The sequence below is a fragment of the Acyrthosiphon pisum genome, chromosome A2 (assembly GCF_005508785.2).
Source record: "Acyrthosiphon pisum isolate AL4f chromosome A2, pea_aphid_22Mar2018_4r6ur, whole genome shotgun sequence".
Classification (NCBI taxonomy): Eukaryota; Metazoa; Arthropoda; class Insecta; order Hemiptera; family Aphididae; genus Acyrthosiphon; species Acyrthosiphon pisum.
In genome coordinates this window covers 98,397,956-98,421,314 of record NC_042495.1, presented here as the reverse complement: position 1 = coordinate 98,421,314, position 23,359 = coordinate 98,397,956, and the positions used below count along the sequence as shown (strand labels likewise).

Below are 23,359 nucleotides of genomic sequence, written 5' to 3'. Positions count from 1 at the left end.
AAATTACGATAATTTATTCATTTTATTCACTGGTCCAAGAGCCATATTAAGCTTCTAGAAACGTAAAACTATACATTTATTATTTAAGATAAATATCAAATTCCTATTACATAAGTAGGTACCTAGTTCACATAATTTAAGAAAAAAAAACACTGTGAAAATGATCGAGATGGAAAAAGGATTAATTCTTATACAAGAATGGTAATTTTCTGGTTTTTATACGTAATCCGAGTCTTATAGACGAAATATAACCATTAATTGATTAATATTGCGTTCGGAATTGGTGTTATGTCGTTTCTCCGGTTGCTTCTTTTCGGATGGGTGGCCACCCAAGAACTTAAGCAACACGGCTCGTCATGTTCGATAATTTGAAATTAAGTTTTTAAATGATAATTGGAAAAATCAAAATAGAGTGGCTCTGCAAACTAAAATAAAAGCTTATGAAGTATGAAGTACAGTACCTAATTGTATCTACTTAATCTTCTGATCTATAATCAATGTACGTCGTATAAAAGACATTATATCGTTAAATTGTATTTTTCTAAACCAATAGAGTATAGTGATAGGGCCACGGGGGTAGCGAACAATTGTAGCGAATATCTTAATATATGGAAGGACACAACTATACAGACATACTGGGAATATAATAAATAGATAATAAAGCTATGTTATAAAGAAGTATACATAAAAAGGTGTCTGTGACCGCGATGTTTGGGAAATTTAATTTGTTTCTTCGTAAACGCATAAGTCATAACAGTCGTAAAAATCGAAAAACCACATTCGTATTCTAAATTGGTCAATTACCTTCAATCGACTAGATTTGGCAATTAAATTTCCGTTTTTTTTTCTTATACATAAATTGAAGCACTGTAATAATTGACATTATACTTATGCGGTGTTGATCCACTATACGCACTATACTACAGCCCGCGTACCTATACATATTACATATGGATATAGCATAACTATACTATTTCACTACATTGTATATATTATTATTATTATTATTATTATTACAATTTTGGAGTACTGTCTTATTATTGCATACACTGGTCACGTTCTTCTAATCTCTTTTATTATGCCACTACCGTTACATAAAAAAAACGATCATACAAGCAGGGCGCTGGCCTGCACGCTAACCGTTTAAGAGGCGTGTCACACGGGCGAAACCGTCATCTACTTCCGAAACGATTCTTCGGGGTTTGCCGAGCGTGACTGTTATTGCAATCGGATCGTTCATGCTCTAACCATATAAAAAATAAAAAGGCCTCAGGACCCTTTCCCGTCCATATATATTTATACCACACACAAACATAACACACATATATTGTTTTCCGGAAATTAGACTGGACTGCAGCTACGTTTGGATTATTTTGAAATCAATATTATGCAAGTTACGTGAAGAAAATACTACGCGTACCTGCCTTGGTGATCAATATCCAGTAGAAATTTTAGAGTACGATCTGCTATCATAAAATATCAATTATTTTACGTTGGCGTTTATGTTTTCTTGACGAGGAAGCTATCGTTTTTATAATGTTGCGATGTTTTATTTATTTGTATCTAGTGTATGACCGAATATTGTTAGGTATAGGAGCTTTCTTAATATTTTATACAGTCTTTATATTGGTAGAAAATTGCACATTGTTGATACAATACAGACTATAGGTAATTTCAAGAGACCAATATTCCCAAGTACCTGCAGCCGGAAAATTTTTAAATATATAAAGCATTGAAGCAATTTGCTTAAACGAGTGTATTTTTTTATTCCAGAAAACATTTTTTTGGTAACATAGCGAAGTTTTGATCATACAAAAATGACCTACTTGCTCAGTTCGATAGATATAAATATAAACTTTAAAATTAATATTACCTTAATTGTTCAATGTGCTTCGATCGGTCGGCTTTTGAATGAAACCTATAAACAAAATTACATAAAATGTCAATCACATAAAAAAAAACATTGCAAAAGTGTACTTAAAAAAAAATCTAATGATGAAAGAGTACGGCATGACGTAAATTATGCAGCGATTAAAGGTTTAAACAAACAACTTTTAATGTATATGTATAATCATTTAATCATAGTACGTTGATTGTTTGTATTTGCTCGATTGTGCTTTTTCTCGATTACAATTTTTTTGTATACATTTGTACAATCGATAACTCTGTGTAAGACGATATTACGAAAAACGAGAGAGACGTCACTTTACCTATACTCAATCCAATGCGAGTCTATTACATACATATGATAACTATTGCAATATTTAATTAATATATGCAATAATAATTGCTACAGGTCATCGCATCCCGCAAAAGTGCAAATTCCTTAACCCCGATCATCGTGTCATCAATCATGTTGAGTATCACAACAACTATTACCTCAACGGTAATGGCTCTGCTCAAACAGCAGCGTATATAAACATTTTAAATTATTCAAATAATATCGTTATAATGTTCTCGGTTTTGTATAATATTATGTACACCAATTATTTATTTCAAAATGCTAAAATTGTAAAATCCTTATAGATATACTTCCTACATCAGTTCATTATATTATTACACTCTAAAAGGTACAACTCTAATAACGTATTTATTTCTTTTACGAAGGAATATCGTTTGGTTTTTGTACATGTTTTGTACATGCGAAAAACTGTCGTCATGATTGAAATACTCGCGACATTTTTTTGATTGAGAATATAATATTACAACGTGTAATACAATATATATTATGTATATAACATGTATATAATGTAGGTATATATTTGCGTGGCGTGCATTTATATTATATCGTATCACATTACGCGGAATGGGAAACGAATAAACGTGGGTAGGTACGATAAATTCGACTTCGGAACACCGTCGCAACCGACTGTTTCTATAATAATAATAATAATAATAATAATAATATAATTACGTCGATTGATATTATTTTTCCATTTCATCGCAAAAAGTGATATACAATCGTATTTCATTTTAATAGTTCCGACGGTATACCTATAGCCTGTGCTGCCTCCGCGTTTATGTAGGTACCAAGCTGTATAGTCGTAGTAGTACCTATGTACATATTATATTATTATTATAGGTTCTCTTCTTCGCGTCCCCCGTCCGATAAACCTTGACTGATCTGCAGTCGATCCAATTATTGTTATATTTCGTTTGTAACGATATGTTTGTACACGCGTATGTTATACACATGTACCTAGGTACGACGGTTTTTTTATTACTATTATTATCATTCTTTCATATTATGCTCGTAATACATACCTCATATAATATATATATATACATATATATATGCCCCACAACAATAATATGTAGGTTTCTAGAACTGTATTACTTTTATAATAGATCCGACGTTTGTGTGTATCACGATGACTGGCACAGTCCGTACCTACACGTGAAATGTGAACATATTATATATATACGTTTTTGCGGTACTACATCTGCCGATCATTACAATATAGTGCGTTTGGTTATTATGTATTTTCGTACGGTCATGTACTGATTTCGAGCTGCAGTTCGGATACGAGCGGCTATTATAATACTGTTCGCACAGCGGACGACGCGTTTGGCCTGCCGATGTGTTTATAACCTTCAATAACCGTCACAATACTATTATAATGTACTCACCGCATTATTATTATTATTATTGGTTTTTTTTGTTTTTCATTCTACGCCGCCGAAGATGATTAACGTTTTCAAAGAAAACTTTTTTTGTTTCGGATTTTTAGCGAAATACGTATAGGTACAATATTATCACTAATAATATGTAGTCCGCGTTTCTTCAGCATTGTAAAGAGAAAAAACGTGAATGCGAGTTCGGTGTATCTGTTCTCCGTCACTTATCCGTCACTCGGCTAATTTAAAAATTCCAAGAGATCACAAAATTAACAAGTCTAGACGAAATTTGATTTAAAAATATTATAAACTAATTCTTTACGAAATCTGAAATCTGAAGAGATAAGAATTTCATTTTATCACCGCTAACAGGTAAATGAATGAAGTTAGTTTTTTTTGTTTTAATGTACCAATGTTAAACAATATATTATACTCTCAATCTTGTTTGAGTGCAACATTAAGCAGTTTACGAATGAATCGATGATAAAAATTGCAAAAAATGTATCGTAATAATATCTTACCGCCGTGTTTTCCAGTCATAAGTATATTATCATCCATAAATATGCAGCAGAATTTTAGGATAAAAAAATCTTTAAAAATTAAATATAATATATATAATTAATTAGTAACATTAATTATATGTAAATTATGTATTTAATTACGTTACGTTATGATAATATGTTATTAATAATTATATGGTATATATTATATCTAAAAGAGTCTTACGAAAAAATATATAGAAATTAAATATGATGGGACCCCGAGGGCTTTCGAGAAGACGTTGCAACAGCGTATTGATTATTATTATTATATTAATTTGCCCGAAACTTGTGTTATGAAATAGTGGTTGTGGATGGAGCATCGACTTGTCAATGTAACCTGCATTATTATTACTAGAACTGTGAGTTTTCAATAAAAACATGTTTTGATCACTTCAACACTTCGGTAGTTACGATTGATACTACAGGGTTCTAAAATTCGACCTTGAGACCTCTCCTAAACCACATTGTTCAAGGTTAACACCTAATAAAAATTAACACGTATAATTCAGATTATATTCAAAGAACCGCTCTAATTAATACTTTTCCATGAAAATATTATATAGTCAGTAGGTAGGTAGTGCGTTGCAATCAGCATGTTGGCAAGTTAAATTTATTGGGTATTTTATACTGACGCATAAGAAATACATAGAATCAATAAAATAAAGTGGTAAAAACAAGTTGTGTAGACAAATATTTGTGCGGTTTACAATTTTAGTGAAATGTTATTACTTTTTATTTATCTAAAAATTATTATGTTTTATTTTTTTTTTTAGCTTCGTGCTGTTCGTTCGATTTGTATATTATTTTCATAGAATTTTCTTTCAATCAGCATAGATAAAGCGAAGAATTAGAAAAATTTTACATTGAGGTCACGTAACTTCCCAATATGTTTCACTACCAAGCCAAATATCCTTGAAATATCCCATGCGACTTGAGTACTTCCCTAATCAATTTGTATGTACTCGAGAATAACTCTATAAAGTGAAGTACATAATTCATCGTTCTGTTTTTTTGTCAAGGGAAATCAAATGGGTTTTCAAAAGTCGAACACTTGAAAAGTAATAATTTTCTTTGGTAACCGTTCAAAAGATGTTTTTGTCGCACAAAGCATTAGCACTGTAATCGCAGTGGTCCGTGACATTTTTTGGTAACGTTAAGCGATGTTTTCAACGTTCTCGAATTGTTTACGTCTTTATTAAATCATCAAGTAGGTACCGATGTTGTATGAACTATTATTACCATCTAATATAAGGATACAACAGTTATGAAGTAGGTAGAAATAAAAATACAAAAGATTAATACTTTCTTCGGTTATGCCAATATCAAGCTATGGGAGTTTTTTTACTCAAAATAGATATTATTTTTAATTGATATACCTACTTGATTAAATTTTTATCATGTATTATTTTCTCATCTGTTATAATTTGTTTGATATTTTAACTCGAATAAAACATTAGTTACATAGGTATTTCGAAGTGTTGATTATAATTTATTATATGCGTAGAAAACGATGAGAAAAATAAAAACAATAGTATAAATATTATGTTGTAACTTTTAATGGTTATAGTTTAGAAACGTATACGTGTACTTAGATAGTGTAATACAAGATTTTTAAGTAAAAGTTTTCATTTCAATTAAATAAAACATTACGACGTGAAACCAATAATAATGATCTAATCAAATACATTTTCAAGATTTTTTTTACTTAAATATTAATTTTAAAAATTGTTTCAACAGTTTCTTTTTCTAATAGAATCTCTGTTAAAATAATATGGAGAAAATGTGGTGAATGTGGTATTTCAATTTAGTTTCTACGATACTTCGATTAAATCAATAAATTTGTATTGGCACACACATGATACTTTTGAGTTATGGTTTCAGTAAAATTTAAATTCATGAATAATATATTTTACGTTTGTATATCAACATCAAAATATATTTATTTATTTTTGAATACTTTTTACCATTTCTCAATGATACAATAACATTGAATGACTCATAAATTATTGTTATGTCGGGACTCATAATAATGTTAAGCTCAAGCTTATTGGTCAATGTCATATACATGTTGTACACTTAAGTCGTTGGGCATAATCCTGAATGGTCTGAAGCACTTGCAATGAATTACTATATTATGATGAAGCTTATAATTTTTGCACAGTCCATTTTTTTCCTCTTAGGATTATATACAACAAGATGCCATAAAAATGCAAAAACCCATTACAGTTATAATAATTTTTTACACGGCTACCTACTAAAGAGCTAAATTCGAGAAACGCTAATCATGTTTGAATTTATTTATTATATAATTACTTTTTTTTTAAACTTCACATTCTATAATTGCTTACATCAAAATATAAACCGAGCAATATTATTAAATGTAAAATTTGAGCAAATGTAAGAAATCAGCAATATTTGATGAAATAGTTTGTATAACTTTTACTAATATGACAGGTTTAATAAATGTAGTTTTCTTCGTGATATTCAGGTTTTTCCACTAACAAACGTTTCCTGAACACATAATTTGCTTCCCCTTTCAATAAATAAATAAAAAAACAGAAGTGAAATTAAATGACATTTTATGATTTATCAAAATTTTAAAAAGAAGTAAAATATTAATAATACAGTTAATAATATGACACAGTATTTTGTAAATCGAGTTCTCTCAGCGGGTCCCAGTATTCATTCCCGATTATAAAAATAGAAATGATTTGTAGGTATATTACCTTTACTTTACTGATATTCAATATAATCACTGAAGTTGAATCATAACTCATATTATATTAAATCAACTTTATTTCGATTTTGTATGTTATATTTTCAAGCAGGTATAATATATATATATATATATATTAAATATAAAACATAACACGTAAAGTGAGGACTGTTGTGACAGTATTGTGAAGTGAAAACTGTCCTTTGAAAAGTAGTATACAAGTTTCAAATTTCTTCGCAACGTAATTTTAATTAAAAACGACTAAAAGTAGGTATAATTTCAAATACTTTTTTTTACCTAACCATATGGCATATTATGTTTTAAAGTTTCGATCATTCCGATATTCAAAATACAGATAAAATAGTAAATACTTGGGTACCTAAATAATAATCTATATAATATGTTCCTACATAATTCAGGCGATTTTTACCTTTTTAAAATAAAATCTAGCTCTGTGGTAGAATTCATATTGGAATGTAATATGGTCATACGCATATAATATTGGCTTTAAGAACTAAAACCTAAAATGTCTTTTAGAGACATTGTATACACACACTACACTTATGTGGAAATAATACTTTTAACATTTCTGGGTATTAATTTCTTCCAACAGAACGTGTTTATAGCCGTGTATATGGTATCGTATATTTATATGGTACCTATATATACATTATACCTAAGCAGGTATCGTATGTTTAAATAATTTCTAGACTCATAACGCAAAGCACATTCTATAGTACCTAATAGTTCTTGTGTTCCATACTTAGGTAAGTAAATAATATTTTGACTCTAAAATAATATATAACTAATAAATTATTATTTTGTGCGTATTAATACTAAACAAATGCAATATTCGTTAGAGCTTTATTCTTTGCATAATATTGATCATATCAAATATACGAACTATAGTTTGTTATACACCTATACAATTGTCTTATAGCCATACAAAATTAACATGTCAATTCACATGCTGACAAAAAATTTAATTGATAATTCAACACCTTATCTAGTTTTGAATCATTAGCGTCATAAATTTTCAAAAACTCTAATAAATTATTTTATACTGATCGATGTAAACACATTTTAACTATAGTCATGAATAATTTGAATAGTTACTGCATATTCTTAGGTTTGAAAATGACTAATTGTTTAATCAACTGTGATTAAGATTTCCATTGTATTTTCGGTTTTACATATATTATAATATCTAAAGTACGCCAGTCTTAAAAAAATATAGATAAGTATTTGATTTAATGTATATACGTATGCTTACGTGAGTGGAGTTGAATACCATGGTAAAAACACATTTTGAAGAATATTGACACATATTATGTATTTATATATTTTTTTTGATTTGTATTTTGAGAAGAGCTAACCAAATTCCTTAAAATTTTTATTACAAATAACAGTCACTAATATATTCAGGTTTTAATAAAATTTACAATAACATAGACATATATGATAATTATTTTTAGGCAATGGTGCATATTGATTTATTGAGAACTATACGCGCATCTTTTAGTTAGCATGATTATGTTGTTTTTAATTGCGTGATCACGATGTTAAAAAACATATAAATAACATATAGCTATTATAGCAGTATAATAGTATAGTTATATAAGGTAGGTATAACTGGTTTTGAAAATAAACGAAGTTCAGTCAGAAGATATGACAGACAAAATGTATAAGACATATTATTACATACGATTCAAATTCGATTCAATTATGTGCTAATATGATTGCTTAGGTATACAATATAAAATATAATAACAAATAAATCAAATATCAACATGAGATTTTAAAATTTTTTATTATGTTATGCTTCGTTGATAATTGACTTAAATAATGCAAGCTGTAACTTGTAAGTACATCAGATGAATTCGTGACTGGTAGTTCAACAACTATACACTATGAAGTGACAGTTTTATTCATCACTGCAGCCATGTGTATACCTACATTTTTTTACGAGCTTGTGATAAAAATGGGCTACCTGTAAACCAGTTTTCGTAACTAAAAAGAGGTAACATAAAACCATGTACACGTTTTGTAGTAGGTAATATAATTGAATGCTCATTTTTTTATTGTGATTGTCATAGGTTAAGTGTGATACCTATAATAGATATCGAAATACTTCACAGTATGTCAAGCTAAATCCTGCTAAATCTTTTAATTCTATTAATTTATCTTATCTTTTAAAAATGATTTATATATATAAATTTAGTATCCCAATTGTCTCCAAATTAATTAAAAAAAATCATTTAAAGTAATTTAATATGTATGCTGGTTAATATAATATAATTGTAATTAATAATATTGTTTTGAACTACGATTGTCGATTGATACAAGGTTTTTAGAGATCAATTTAACAACACTGAACAATTATGTAATAACTAATATGTAAACAGCTGAACAAATTTTTTTATAGAAGAGTTTATACTACTTCTAACACGAAAGTTTGAATAGCAAGAACGCGGAAATGCACAATGCCAGAATTTTAAATACAATGTGAAAAATAAAACAATAATTTTTATTTATTATATTCGAATAATATCATAATTTGACAATTTTACCATTTTATAAAGTCTTGAACTTTTTTAATTTTAACTTGAAATTGGAACAAATAATCCGGTATAAGTTATTATGAACTTTCTCGTTTCAAAATGCTAAACATTTACGCTACCGTAAATAATGCGTATTTACAACATCACTTGCACGAGGAGAAATACTGAAAGTAATCGTAGTAATAATATATACGGGAGTGTAATAATTAGAGAACAAATATTACAAAATTCAATGATATAAAAAAACAAAACAAAAATAAAATAGGTAATAGATAATAATACCTTATAATAAAGAAAAGGACGAGCATTGTATTTGTCCACTCACCGTAGTTTACAATATTGTTATGTATTAAAGAACATAATATACCTAATATTAACACTATATTAGCGGAGCGTTTTCCTATTGTTGAAAGTAAACAACACACATTCGTCCGTCGTTCGATATGCGAATAATATTTATAGTGTCCAATGCTGTTTAGTTGCTCAAGGGGTCTCGCTAGCTATTGATTCGAATCTTTAAAAGGAGTATTACACGATTTTCTACTTGTCCGCTCAAAATTGCTACCTATACGATCTTCTATATTCGGATTATTGTATAATAACGGCGGCTAGTCTTAAGACATCGCGAAGCGGTGCTAGTTGTCTGTAGACGTGTTTTTTCACTCATTTTAACCGACTGAATAGTACACATATACTACTATACCTATACGAGATTTTTTTTTTTAAACATAAATAATATTATTATTGTATGATACTTGACGAATTTTGGTAAATGTTAGTCAATAAAATAAAATATATTCACATCGTGGTTTATATTGTAAATATTTTGTGTATAGAAGAAACATTATATATAAATAGTATAGTATTAATATACTATTATTAGTAGGTACACCATTGATAAATAATTGTATTAGATTATTGAAATATAAGTAAATATATAAGTTAACTATTCAGGTATACGTAGGTATAGTTTGATTTCATAACTGTAAGGATTATCATAATTTATATATTATATACATATAGCAGTGGTTTCAAAACTGGGTGCCGCGGCACACTGGTGTGCCACGAGCATTCACTGAGTGTGCCGTCGTCTTTCGGAAAGTTCAACTTTTCATTATAAAAATATAATTAATACAAATTTGTTAGCCCGTCATCTAATTATTTAGTGCAAATAAATGTCAGTGTGCCGTGAATATTTTTTTAGGAGCGTGGTGTGCCGCGTTAAATAAAAGTTTGAAAACCACTGACATATAGTATAGCAGTGGCATAGCCAGGAATTTGGCACAGGGGGGGAGGAGCTAAGTCTCACAAAAAAATACAAAAATTATAAACACAATAAGTATGTCTTTTATCCACACTTTTTATTTTTTTTATTAATCTTGATAAAATTCTAAGGTCAACACAGTCAATGAGGGGGGGGGGATATAGCCCCCTTAGACCCTCCTGGCTACGCCAACATAATGTAGATACCTACAGTTGTTAAAATGTCCATGCAAATATTTAGTAAATTCTTAAATGATATTATGTGTTTATTTATTTTATGTGCAATATAATTTTAAAATATTGTCTGTTAATCTGATTAATTATTGGTATCATACCACGAATCTATTCACACCTTTCTACGATACACGGAATTAACTTATAAGTTCTAAAACAATAATATATCATATTATAATTATAATTCAGATGTTGTAGGTAGGAATTTAATTTGTGGTTCTAATGTTCCAATTTAAAGCCAGATCATCTATACTGTTTTTTATCTATTTTTAACCTTAAAATTAATATTTTGTTTCGTTTTATTTATTTATTTACTTAATTAATTGTGTCAATACACTTAAATACTTAATATTATTTTTATTTTAAAAAATGTGTTGTAACTACATAGTACATATTTTGGAATATTTAAAAGGTTTTTATTTATTTTTAAACCATAAAATGTCCGCAGGAATGGATAAAATTGTAATGTTCAATTAATACAAGTGGATTTTTTATTCCTATACAATTTGGGGATATTGTTTATTTTATTTGTTAGACAAATACAAGGTACACTCAAAACCAACTATATAACAGAACCATTTTCTCAGTTTTTCATTAAATTAATTTTTCTAAATAGGATTTTTAATAAGTAATAACTATCTGTTAATAATACCCATTGTACTATTACTAATGAGTTAAACGATAATTTTACTACCTATTGCATTTATCGAATATTTAAGTATTCAGCAACAAGCTTTCAATAACAGCTGTTTCAATTGACATGGGACTTACCTATAATAATACGTTCTATACCTACTACTAAATAATACTATATAAATTGTTTAACAAAATATTATGATAAACATTGTTCACTAAACAATTATTATTAAACGTCTATATTGATTATTGGCTATTTTTATTTTAAATATAGAGAATATAATAACTTAATAACATATTAACATATACATTGAGTACCACTCAGAGTCACCATAATTTTAATAAATAAAACATGGACACAAATGTTTAAGATAATAAAGAACTCGTACAAAGATCGTTTGTTATGACTTTAGAGATTTGATTGTACTGGCATTCAATATTTTTCTCTCCCTGATTGTGTTTCAATTAGACGTAATTTACAATAACTGGAGCATACATTTTTTTTACGTAATCATCCATCGTCATCACTATGACTTTGATAAACGAGTTTTTGCACAATTTTAATATATATATATGTACACAAGTATATGAAAATGTTATACTCAACAAGAACACACCTTTATGCCGGTAGGTGTGAATTATCACTTTATATCTAAAATAAGTAGGCTTTACAGTTTAAATTATAACTTTCCAATTTATAATATTTTAAATTAATTTACAAATTACAATCAAAAAGATTCGTAAAAGATTAAAATTACTAAAATTAGATATGGAAATGTACATTTATTAGTTTTCTTATAACAAGAAAAATACGATTTAGGATATAAATATATAATATACGTATGATACTTATGATCGAGCTTATGATTGTCATCACTCTATTAAACAAATAATAACATTAATTCGATCCATGTTGGTTTTTTAGATTTGAAAAGAAGTTCGGTCTAAAAGGAATATTGTTATTTTTTCTTTACATTCCTAGCATGAAGATATATAATATTATGAATTATACAGTGTCTATTTATTTCTAAACGCCAACGGTCGATGTTTTTGATACCTTTATTATAGGTATTGGTTATTTTTTTTCACAAGCTCAGCAGACTATTTCTTTGCCAAGACAATGCGTTAGTAATTACTAGTATTGTAGAACGTGATTCCAATGAAGCATAGAAAAACAAAAGGATGACCATCGTGAAAAAAAATAAATACCTCAGCAACGAAGCTACTTCAGTGGCTCCATCAAAAAACCTGTTCTTATCTCATGGATTCCCAGACACTGCCCCATGTCATTTGGCTTACTACCGGCCTTGACTTAAGAGGGTACAACAATAAAATTAATATAGTAAAGCCATAACAATTCCACTTACGGTTTTTTTACAACTTAATAACAATGCAAGTTTAATGACCGATATTAATAAGAGTGCGAAAACAAAACAAAATGTACATCATTTATTATTTTTAGGGTAGATATTTTATAGTTATATTGAATAATGATAGAATGTTTTATTCATTTTCAAGTTTAAAATTAATAAATTGATTCGAGTAATTAATACTAATTGATTATTATAGTTTTCCGTCCATTTGAAAAAGATAAAACAACTCAAAATTTTATTGTTTGAGATAATAAACTTGACTCAACTTGAATAAATCAATCCAAATATAGAATATCAAGTAGGTATAAGTTGTGATATTTGTAATCATTATGTTCCATAATTATACAAATATTGTGGGCTTACCTAAAGGTTATTAAATTATCAATCACATAGTATAATGGGTACTTATAATATTTGCATTACTAAACAGTTTTACTAAATCGTTATAATTTTGATCTAGAAATACTAGTTTGGTTGTAATTTTATATTATTTGTTATAAAACACAAAGCATGCAAATTTTCGGTTTGACATTTGCAATAAATATAGAATAAAAATTACTATTATATATGAATTGTTTCAAACTTTTAAAACTTAACTGGGTAAATAAATAATAACTTTTTATAAATTTAATAAGAACAAAATAAATTAATTTTTTATACTTAATTTAAATTCTAAGGTTATATATAGTGAATAATATCTAAATTGTTATTCTATAGTAAAATTATACTTTACGAGTGTTTTTTAGTTTATTTTAATTTATAATAAGGTTAAGTATATTATTACAAAAATACATAATTTACTACAATTTTTGGTATACACAATGTACCTATGATTATAATATAAAATTATGATGTATATAACCAATAATTGTCTGTTTTTAAATATATTATTTATGTCATCAAAATGTAATAATAATATACAGTATAGGTGTGTACACAATATATATAGCTGTTGTAAGTCCAAGAATTAATTTTAAATTGTTTGTAAATTAAACAAAATGGCCTACAAACATTTTAAATGTGAATTTTCACACGTTGTGTAATTCGTAAATTGATTCATGGATAAGAAATACACTTTAAAAAGGAAAATATAAGCTGATTTTTAGTTTATTCTATCACAGATTGTGACTTCCAAGGCTATGGTTAGGATTATAGATAGATATGACTATCTCATACCAAAATTGACAAAGCAAATAAAAATTAAAATCAAATTATGTTTGTTGAGTTTAACCTAGATAATATATATATATTTTTTTTATAAGGCTTATACCAGATATGTTATATATTTATGTGTATATTAGACGAAGAACCGCACAAAGTTTATATTATGTTAACGCATAAAGATAATATTGTTGTAAGTAACAAGTTTTTAACATACCACTAAAGTTATATTTCGAGGCAAAATAATTACAATCACTCGGTCATTAACTTTGTTGTAATCATATCGACATAATCATTATTAAGTATTCGCGTGGATGAATTGTATGATGTTTTCAATGACCTTGTTTGGTAGACACTGTACATTCAATAATCACCATACATACATACATACATACATACATACATACATACATACATACGTACATAGGTACATACATAGTTATAATGATTGCAGTCCTTGTTATTATACAATTTCATATGGCGTCTAGTAATAAAAAGATTCCACCCGAATTTTTATTCGACGCTTTATAGAGTACTCCAAATCTGCCTTATTCCACATTCTTATAACATTTTAACTCCATCTCTTTTGTTAGACAATTATAAATGTTTTCATATTATGCCCTTCTACAATAAAAACATATCTCCATTATAGAACTGACCTGTTCCGGTCATTTTCTAGTCGTTTCGCTTAGTCATCTGGAATATGCCATTTGTGGTAAAAAAAGATATATATTTCTTGATTAAAAACAAATAAAAAAAAAAAATGGTATTTTACTAAGGTTTTTTTTGACAATAGTTGGTGGTTCGATATTAATCCTTGAAATATTGTATCAAAAAAAAAGAAGACATTAAATTAAAAACCAATATGTAGGTGCTATGATATTTAATAGCAATTTTACGGTTATTAATTTTCTAACGTATAGATATATTGTGGAAACTAGCAAATAGACTATAAGCGATAGGGAATTAAAAACTGTCCGTTACGTGGAGGTGTTCTTTTGAGAAAAATAATTTCAAGGTTAGTTTTTTAGAGGTTAACTCTTTATAGATGTATTATCTAAATATCACGATGTCAATCATTGCACATTGCAGTGAAAATAGTTTTCTATTTCATAACTCATAATAACGTCGTAATAACGTTTCCGTTATAACATATTATATTCTCAAGACACGCATTGGTATACAAATTATGGTAAAACACAATCTTAAACAAAACGTGATATAAATGCTAGGTAGAACTATTGATGTGATTTATTTTTTAAGAATGTATCATCTTAAAATGTGTGTTCATTTATCGTCTTGTTATATATATTTTATTATACAACTAATATATAATCGACCGTCACAATCAGGTCGAAGACAAAAATTGTTCCTAGATTTTCAAAAGTAATTGTTAGTCTTGGACTATTATACTGTCTATCATGAAAAGCATCTTTGTTTACTCTTATAAAATACTTTATTCATAATATATTTTCAATCACTAACTTCCGATCTTTTAATTCCAATAACACGGCTTATAATAAATTACTATTATTCATAGGTATTCATATGCTTACGTATTTTATCTATGCACGATAATATTATATCGAAGTGTATTATTGTTTTGTGCATCAAATATTATACACACATAAACATTATAGTATAGTATTATACTAGTATACAATATACCTACACGTTTTAAACATCAATTACATTTTTTTTTAAAATCCAAGTTACAAATCAATTGTGTTTGGCTTAAATTATTATATTTTAAATTTTAATAATACATTTTTGAATTATATTCATTACTCGTCATAACAAATACAAATCGAACTGTATCATAACTACAAATACGGTTTAAAACTTTTAAATGAGTTATAAAAGTACATACTTAAAATTAAAATGTAATACCTTTAACTTATGTCTTAAAGTATATATTTTTCTATCTATGCATTTTAATCAGAAATCGACGTGTACTCACTAGAAACAAGTCTCTAAAATACTACATTAATAATTAGGCATATTATTATTTAATAAATACAGTATAACTACTAATTATTTTATAACTAAAATCTATACATTTTAATCAGAAATCACCGTGTACTTACTAGAAACAAGTCTCTAAAATACTGGTTTTAGTAAAATACAAACTCAAAGTGAAAATGGTGATTGAAAATGATAAGAATAGCAAAACTTTCGATCAAAAATTGCGTAAATCTTGTTGACATTTTAACACTTGGTAGACGAGTCTATTACGGCGCGATAACAAACGAATTTCCATTGTGAATTTGCATAGTACCATTGAGATTAATTCATATACATATTTATGCATTAATATATATTTTCAATATTTTTCCATCTACTGAATAATAATTTTGATTTAATACATTTAAAAAGTTGAAAAAAAAATAAAATACACCTGAGAGTTCCCCGAGGAGACATTTGGACGACAGCTAGGCATTTGATTTTAGTAACATTGCAAAATGTCCTTCCAAAAATGCAAATAAGAGCATTTTTCTTAAAAATGATTTATTATTTATGAGTTTGTTCTATTTTTTGTAATATGTTGTTGGAATACCTATTTGTTTTACTCAAGAGTCAAGGTTCGTTAATATCATTAAAATGTTAAAACAACGATAGAATAGCGTGCCTTATAATTTATAATGTAGATAAACTAAAACTTGATTGTTTTATTTTACATTATGGTTTGAATAATAATTGTTATACATTAACAATTATAATGGTTGGAAATTTTTGATATACATTTAAGGTAAATAAAAAATGTAAACATTACACTTATCATCTTGAAAAAGTAGGTATTAAAGTTTTTGAACATTTTTCATTTCCTATTCTGAAGCAGAATATCTTTAATGAGAATTTTGTTAAATAAAAATCAAATTTCAAACGAGTAAAGCTGTTTGTAACTCAGTTATAAGTTATATAACTTGCAAGTACCTATTTAAAGATTTTAAGTTATAAGTTTTTCGAAACTATTAATGTTTAGTGTTAAAATCTCCATTCTTCCTATATAGTCCGCAAAAATTATATTACGCCATAAAATAATAAGTGGGTATAGCTTCGGCCTAGCTATGCCTATACATAATTATAGTTATTAATAATAAATTGTATAACGTAAAACGTATGAGTAAAATAATTGTATTTGTTATGTAATTTATCACGTCTACATGTAAATTTAAAAAAAAAAATTTTTTTTTTTCTATATCGCTTGTAAAACGACTATCAAATTCTACATAAACACGTGTTGGTGGAAATTTAAAAAAATCTCAAAAACAATGTAAATTGTTTAAACCTCAATAGAAATAAAATTGCATTTAATATGAAATAACTTAATTAAAATATAGGTATTAGGCCAATACTATCTATAAATAAATGTGCATTATATCCGCAGTACTTTGGTGGCAAGCACTACAGCCGCAATTTATAGTTAGCGCCACGTTTTTGGGAAATTATATACTTTAATACACTTTCGTATACTTCTCAAATATGCAGGTTCTCTTAACTTTATAGACTCTAAAGGTATCTAAGACGTATATTATGATTATATAACATACAATTTCAAAAAGTGGGTATTATTTTCATTATTTAATTAGTCAGAGACTAGAATTTAATGAACACTATCACTGTGTTTTTACGGATGTCAACTAAAATACGCCGAGGACGAGTTATATAAGAAAAATTAGCCGTGTCATAATTTCCTTCCGCCCCTCAGATGCATACACACGGACAATGTACATTGTTGTAAAGATTTATAATCCGGATTTGTCCAAAACAAACGGACACTACAAAAAAACTAATAAGAAAATGCGAACGACCGTTAATGGAGCGCGACTGATGATCGAAAAAAATCTATAAACGGCAGCAGCAATAACGATGGTGGAAGGTCGTCAACACCGTAGCACTGCAGCAGGCATCACGCGTGAGTCGCCCTTTCTTGCAACAGTTGCTGTGCAGTCTGCTGTTTCTGTCTATTATAGATCGGTCAACATATTAATTTTTTGCCTTTATTTTTTGATATTATTTTTTCGGTTTTAATTATGCGATGGCAAAACGTGCACGATTTGAAGAAAAAAAATGTTGTTCTCTTCCCTCTACCCACAGCATATACACGTCATAGCCAGTACACCGACCCCGCCACGCCATGGTGTTCTACACGCCAAGTACGTGCCTAACACAAATCAATATACTAAGACTACAAATATTATGCATTTTGAATATTATATTATGTGTTGTCATTCGATACGTCATTGAAGATGGAAAAAAAATTATATTCTATAAGTGTGATGACGAGGTGGGTCTCGAGTTCTGAAACTCATATTATATACAATGTACGTTTCAGCTGATAGGTACCTATACTTATCTGATTATTCTTATATAGCATGTAGAAATAATGATTCGAAAAAGGATCAATACGTTTCAAGTAAATACTGCAACGTTGTATAACAGTTAAAAATTCGATTTTTGTTTTTATAATTATTTTATATAAGCAATGCGTAATACACACAGTAGTTGACAAAATATATATATACCAGACATAGACGTAATTCGATGTATGATTCTCATGAATTTTGAAACTCTTATTATGCACATATTATTCATAAAATATCGAATGCATTCTTTATAATTTATAATTTATTTCGTGTAATATTTCACAATATACAGACAATTAAATTTATGAAATAAAATGTTGTATTTAAAAAAATATATTATTCATTCTTTAGAAGTGGACATCATATTATACTAAATTAAATCATATAAAACATAACACCGACAATTGGACATTTCCTATCGAAATTCACAGAAAATTCGAAGTCATAATAACTAGACTTAGAATTGGACACACGAAAATCTCCCACAGTTTCCTAATGGCGGAGGAAGAACCCCCAATGTGCACATCCTGCGGTGTCCAAGTCACCATCAGCCACATTCTCACTGAATGCCGAACATGCCACAACATCCGAACAAGCTGCAACCAGCCCAAATCGCTATCCGTAATACTAAGCAATCACCCTCAATCCATAGCCAACAGTAACCATTTCATCACAGCCGCCAATATTCAAACCAAAATTTAGATTCAGTATACAATTTATGTAATTTATAATTTTCTCCCTGTAAGCCCAATGGGCAATGGCCCATGTTGCCAAGGGTATAAATAGAAATAATAATAAAAAAAAATATTCATTCTTTCTTTCTACTGAGATAACTAGGTATAAGATAATTTTAGTATACGTAAATAGTCTAAATAATAATATTAGTTAGTATTGTTACACTAAATTAATAATAAATCAATCAATTGATATACGATAATAATGTAATAAATTATTTAAATTATTTTATAAATGTATATATAATATAATATATATATATATATATTTTACAAAACATGCCGAGTAATAGAAGTTATATATTTATTTCAAACGTATTTTTTTTTCCTTTTAATTATACGAGTTAATATTTAGGTTTACACTTATTTTACACTTAGGTACCTATATATAGTAGATTGAGTGTCTATCAAATCTTGTGATATTATATGTTAACTACTGTGTAACTAAATTACAGTTAAAAGCCCGGTTAAAAGGTTAACGGAATACATGTTTTGATACATTTATACAACACTACTGTAAGAAAATAAAAATACTTTATTTTTCACACGGTAATTTTTTAATGCAGTTTAAGATTCATCATTTGGTAATTTTACTGTAGTAACAGTACTAACTATCATTCCGCCACATTATATACATACATAAATCAAAATTATAAAATACAATACAGCAGTACTCAGTAATATTAACTACTATACTTACGCTTACACACATAATACACTTTTAGGTAAAACGGTTTATGTTTTTATTAAAATTATAATTAAGTGTAATTTTCCTTATATTACCTACCCATAACCTACCTACACAATAGTATGGTTTTTATCAGATTTTTTAATAACATTTTACCTAATTATTTTGCCCTAAAACTAGATATATTTATTGAGCATTGTAACTATTAATACTGCATCATACTTATTATTAATAGCTTATATTATTATAGTATAGTATTAAATACTATTAAATATATTACATACATAGTTTACACTTAGTTAATGTAAAATAAAAAATGTTAATATTTGTACTTGGTATGTGTAAAATCAAATGAACCATTTTTTTTAAGGATTAAAGTATATTTAGTTACCTACTAATGTTATATAGGTTAGGCACCTATACTTAGCTGTACAAATATATTGTACTTTAATTAATACCTGACAATACTTCCTGGAAGCCACAGAAGCACTGACGCATGTATCCCCCTAATAGGTTTTACTGCACCCGATACCGGAATTATTTAGAAAGTCGCAAAGGCAGGGATATCGTTTCACATGCTGATAATTCTTATAATATATATATAAATATTTAGTAATTTATCATGATCGAGGCTACTGTATTACTAGTTGTTGATATAGCCATAAATTTTCTTATATCTTTTCATATATAGATAAATAAAATTAACCTTTAGGTATTTAATACAATATGTGTAATTATCGGGGTAAATGTAATATACGTGTTAATGCGTTTGCCTTTACATTCTGAATAGAATTTACTTAGATCTTACTTTTACTATTTCTATCCGGGACCACACGGAATTGGTTTATTATTATTCTTCATTGACACACGCGCTTTGGGCACAAGGTGAATGAACACTATTGTTATCCGATAGTAACACGCTATACACATACACAGTGTTCATTTAATGGACAAAAAAAAACGCTGTTTAAAATATTTTGCAGCTGAACACAATAGAGAATTCATCTTCCTCGACCCGTCTTCAAGGCTTCTATATACTTTAGAATAGACAAAAATAAATTCAAGGTGCACTTTTTTAATATGTAATGCGTAGTTTTAAATTTATAATCTCATTTTAATATTCATTTAGGTCATTATATACATTTAAAACAGAAATTAATTTTATTATAATAACTGAAAAATGTTGATCAAATACTTTGATAATAAACTTACAACCTACATAAACAAATGGGCAAACAACAATGCGATAAAAAGCCAAAAGTCATTGACGTTTAATTATTAAAGGACATTTAGACATTTTAAAGCAATGATAAATCCGGAATATCTGAAACATTTTAATTGGTTCTCACTTCTCAGGCTGTCACAAAGAGTAAATCTGAATTGGCTTCCGGAAACAAAATTATATGAGAATTATAATCTAGTGCCAAATTGGTATTAGATTTTAAAAGAAATTTAAATTTTCATCCTTTTTAATTGGAAGATATTCAAGTAAATCAATTTAAATCATATAGGTAACATTATGAAAATATTATTACATTTTTTAATTGTTATAATTTAAAAATTGTGTATTGTATTGTTATAGATACATAATCTTATACATAATAACACAGTATTGAAATAGACTGGCTGCACCTATCAAAAGCTACGCTTTTGTGGTACCTATAGTGTCATAAATTGTACCTACCTACATTTTTTGTTTGATGTATCTTCTTATGTAAGCTTATTAATAATGAACTTATTTTTTATATAGGCTATCTACACTTTTTACTTGTTTACTTTACAGGAATATGTGATATGTAAAAATATTTCCGATTTAATCGATTAAATAATCAATATGCTATAAGAAATTAGACTTATTTAGCTAGTTATAAATTAACGGTATTCTAGAGTCATCTACTGGCATTGTTGAATCGGGTATAAAATGTAAGAAAGCGAACACCTTTGTATACTTAGTAACCAATATTTTTAGTGGGCCATTGGGTTGGATGCGTTGTAATTATATCCAATTTGAATGCGACTATCATCCCAGTTGAAAGGTAGTAAATTTGAAAGGTAAATTCTTAGTTGGTTTTCCTGTTACCGTAAAATGTAGATAGAGCATATTATTATTATATTGAGAACGTCTGTTATTTAATATTTTCACCCCAATAATGGCGGGTTAGTGGGATACAGAACCATGAAGTATTAGTTAAGGATTAAGGAAATATATTTTACCTAATATAGTATATAATATGTACAACGTTTATTTTTAAATATTGTAGCAGTGCCATTCATATACCCTTACATTATTATTAAATCTTAAAAGAATCGTCATGTTGAGTTTTAAAAATAATAAGAATAATTTATTGTATTTTCAATATAACGATAAAAATTTCGAATTGAAATCATGTTTTAATATTAATGAATGACATGTCTTAGAGCTTGTATAGTATAGAACTATAGAACTATAGACCATATAAGATAGGTACCATACAATAATTATATTAATTGACATAGTTAAGTATAAAAATAATAATAGAGTAAAATACAAGAATGGTTATTATATGAAATGAATACCTAGGGGATTACTGATTAGGTAGGTAACTGCTTACTATAAGAACTAACATACTATTGAAATGTAATATTATTATGTAATTTATCAAGTATCATAAATATATAATCAATAAATAATTTTGCCATGTCATAATATTATTGTTGATTATACCTAGGTGAATGTGCAAAGACAATACCTATGTATTTTATTTTTGGAAATTGTTGGGTTTTCAATTACAATGTACCTAAATAATACGTATATGTACTTTTGATGACGCCACATCAATTATGGGTAATTTAGTTTTACACGTACTTTACAAATCAAAAAAGGTGGGTAAGTGGATGTCGCTCTGCTGTACAGTAGGTTACAAGTGGGTCACTGTATAATGGATAGTATTAAATTTGAATTCAATGATATAATATCACTGTACAAGAAAAACGATTCTGAGCGGAGACGGTTTGTCAGTCTAGGTATTAGACATACCTATTATAGGTATACTTATCTATAGTATTAAAAAAAATTGACCTATAATAGGTATCAATAATAAATTCCAAATTAATCATATCACAATATCCATTAGGTAACGCGTTATACATCAACAAAAAACCGTGGTACTATCATAGATATATAATAGTATACTTTAGAAGTTTCAAGTACCCACAAGTAATATTATACAATCACAACAAAATAACTAAAACAGTTATTCCAGGTTTTTTAATATGTAATTTCGTCCAAATTTGAACTTAAAATGATTATAAAAATAAACGGTGCTTATGTATTTCTTAGAATTTTAGGTAACAGAATTAAATATTTACGTGACATCTTGTTTTAAATTTTCAATCCTTAGATATAAAAGTTGAAAATTTTATAAATTTTTAACTACAAATAATTATTCAATTTTAAATTTGATAAATTTTGTCAAAATGTCAACTT

At 27.6% G+C, this 23,359-nt stretch overlaps 1 protein-coding gene across 4 annotated transcripts in view; it reads right to left on the bottom strand.

Moving 5' to 3' along the window:
- Positions 1–23,359, bottom strand: part of LOC100164801 (cordon-bleu protein-like 1) — a 110,236-nt gene that overhangs the window by 29,937 nt on the left and 56,940 nt on the right. For all 4 annotated transcript variants that reach the window (XM_008187806.3, XM_008187802.3, XM_008187803.3 and 1 more), the window contains one exon: positions 1,874–1,918. In XM_008187806.3, the coding sequence (XP_008186028.2) occupies positions 1,874–1,918 (45 nt within the window). The remainder of the gene's footprint in view (positions 1–1,873; positions 1,919–23,359) is intronic.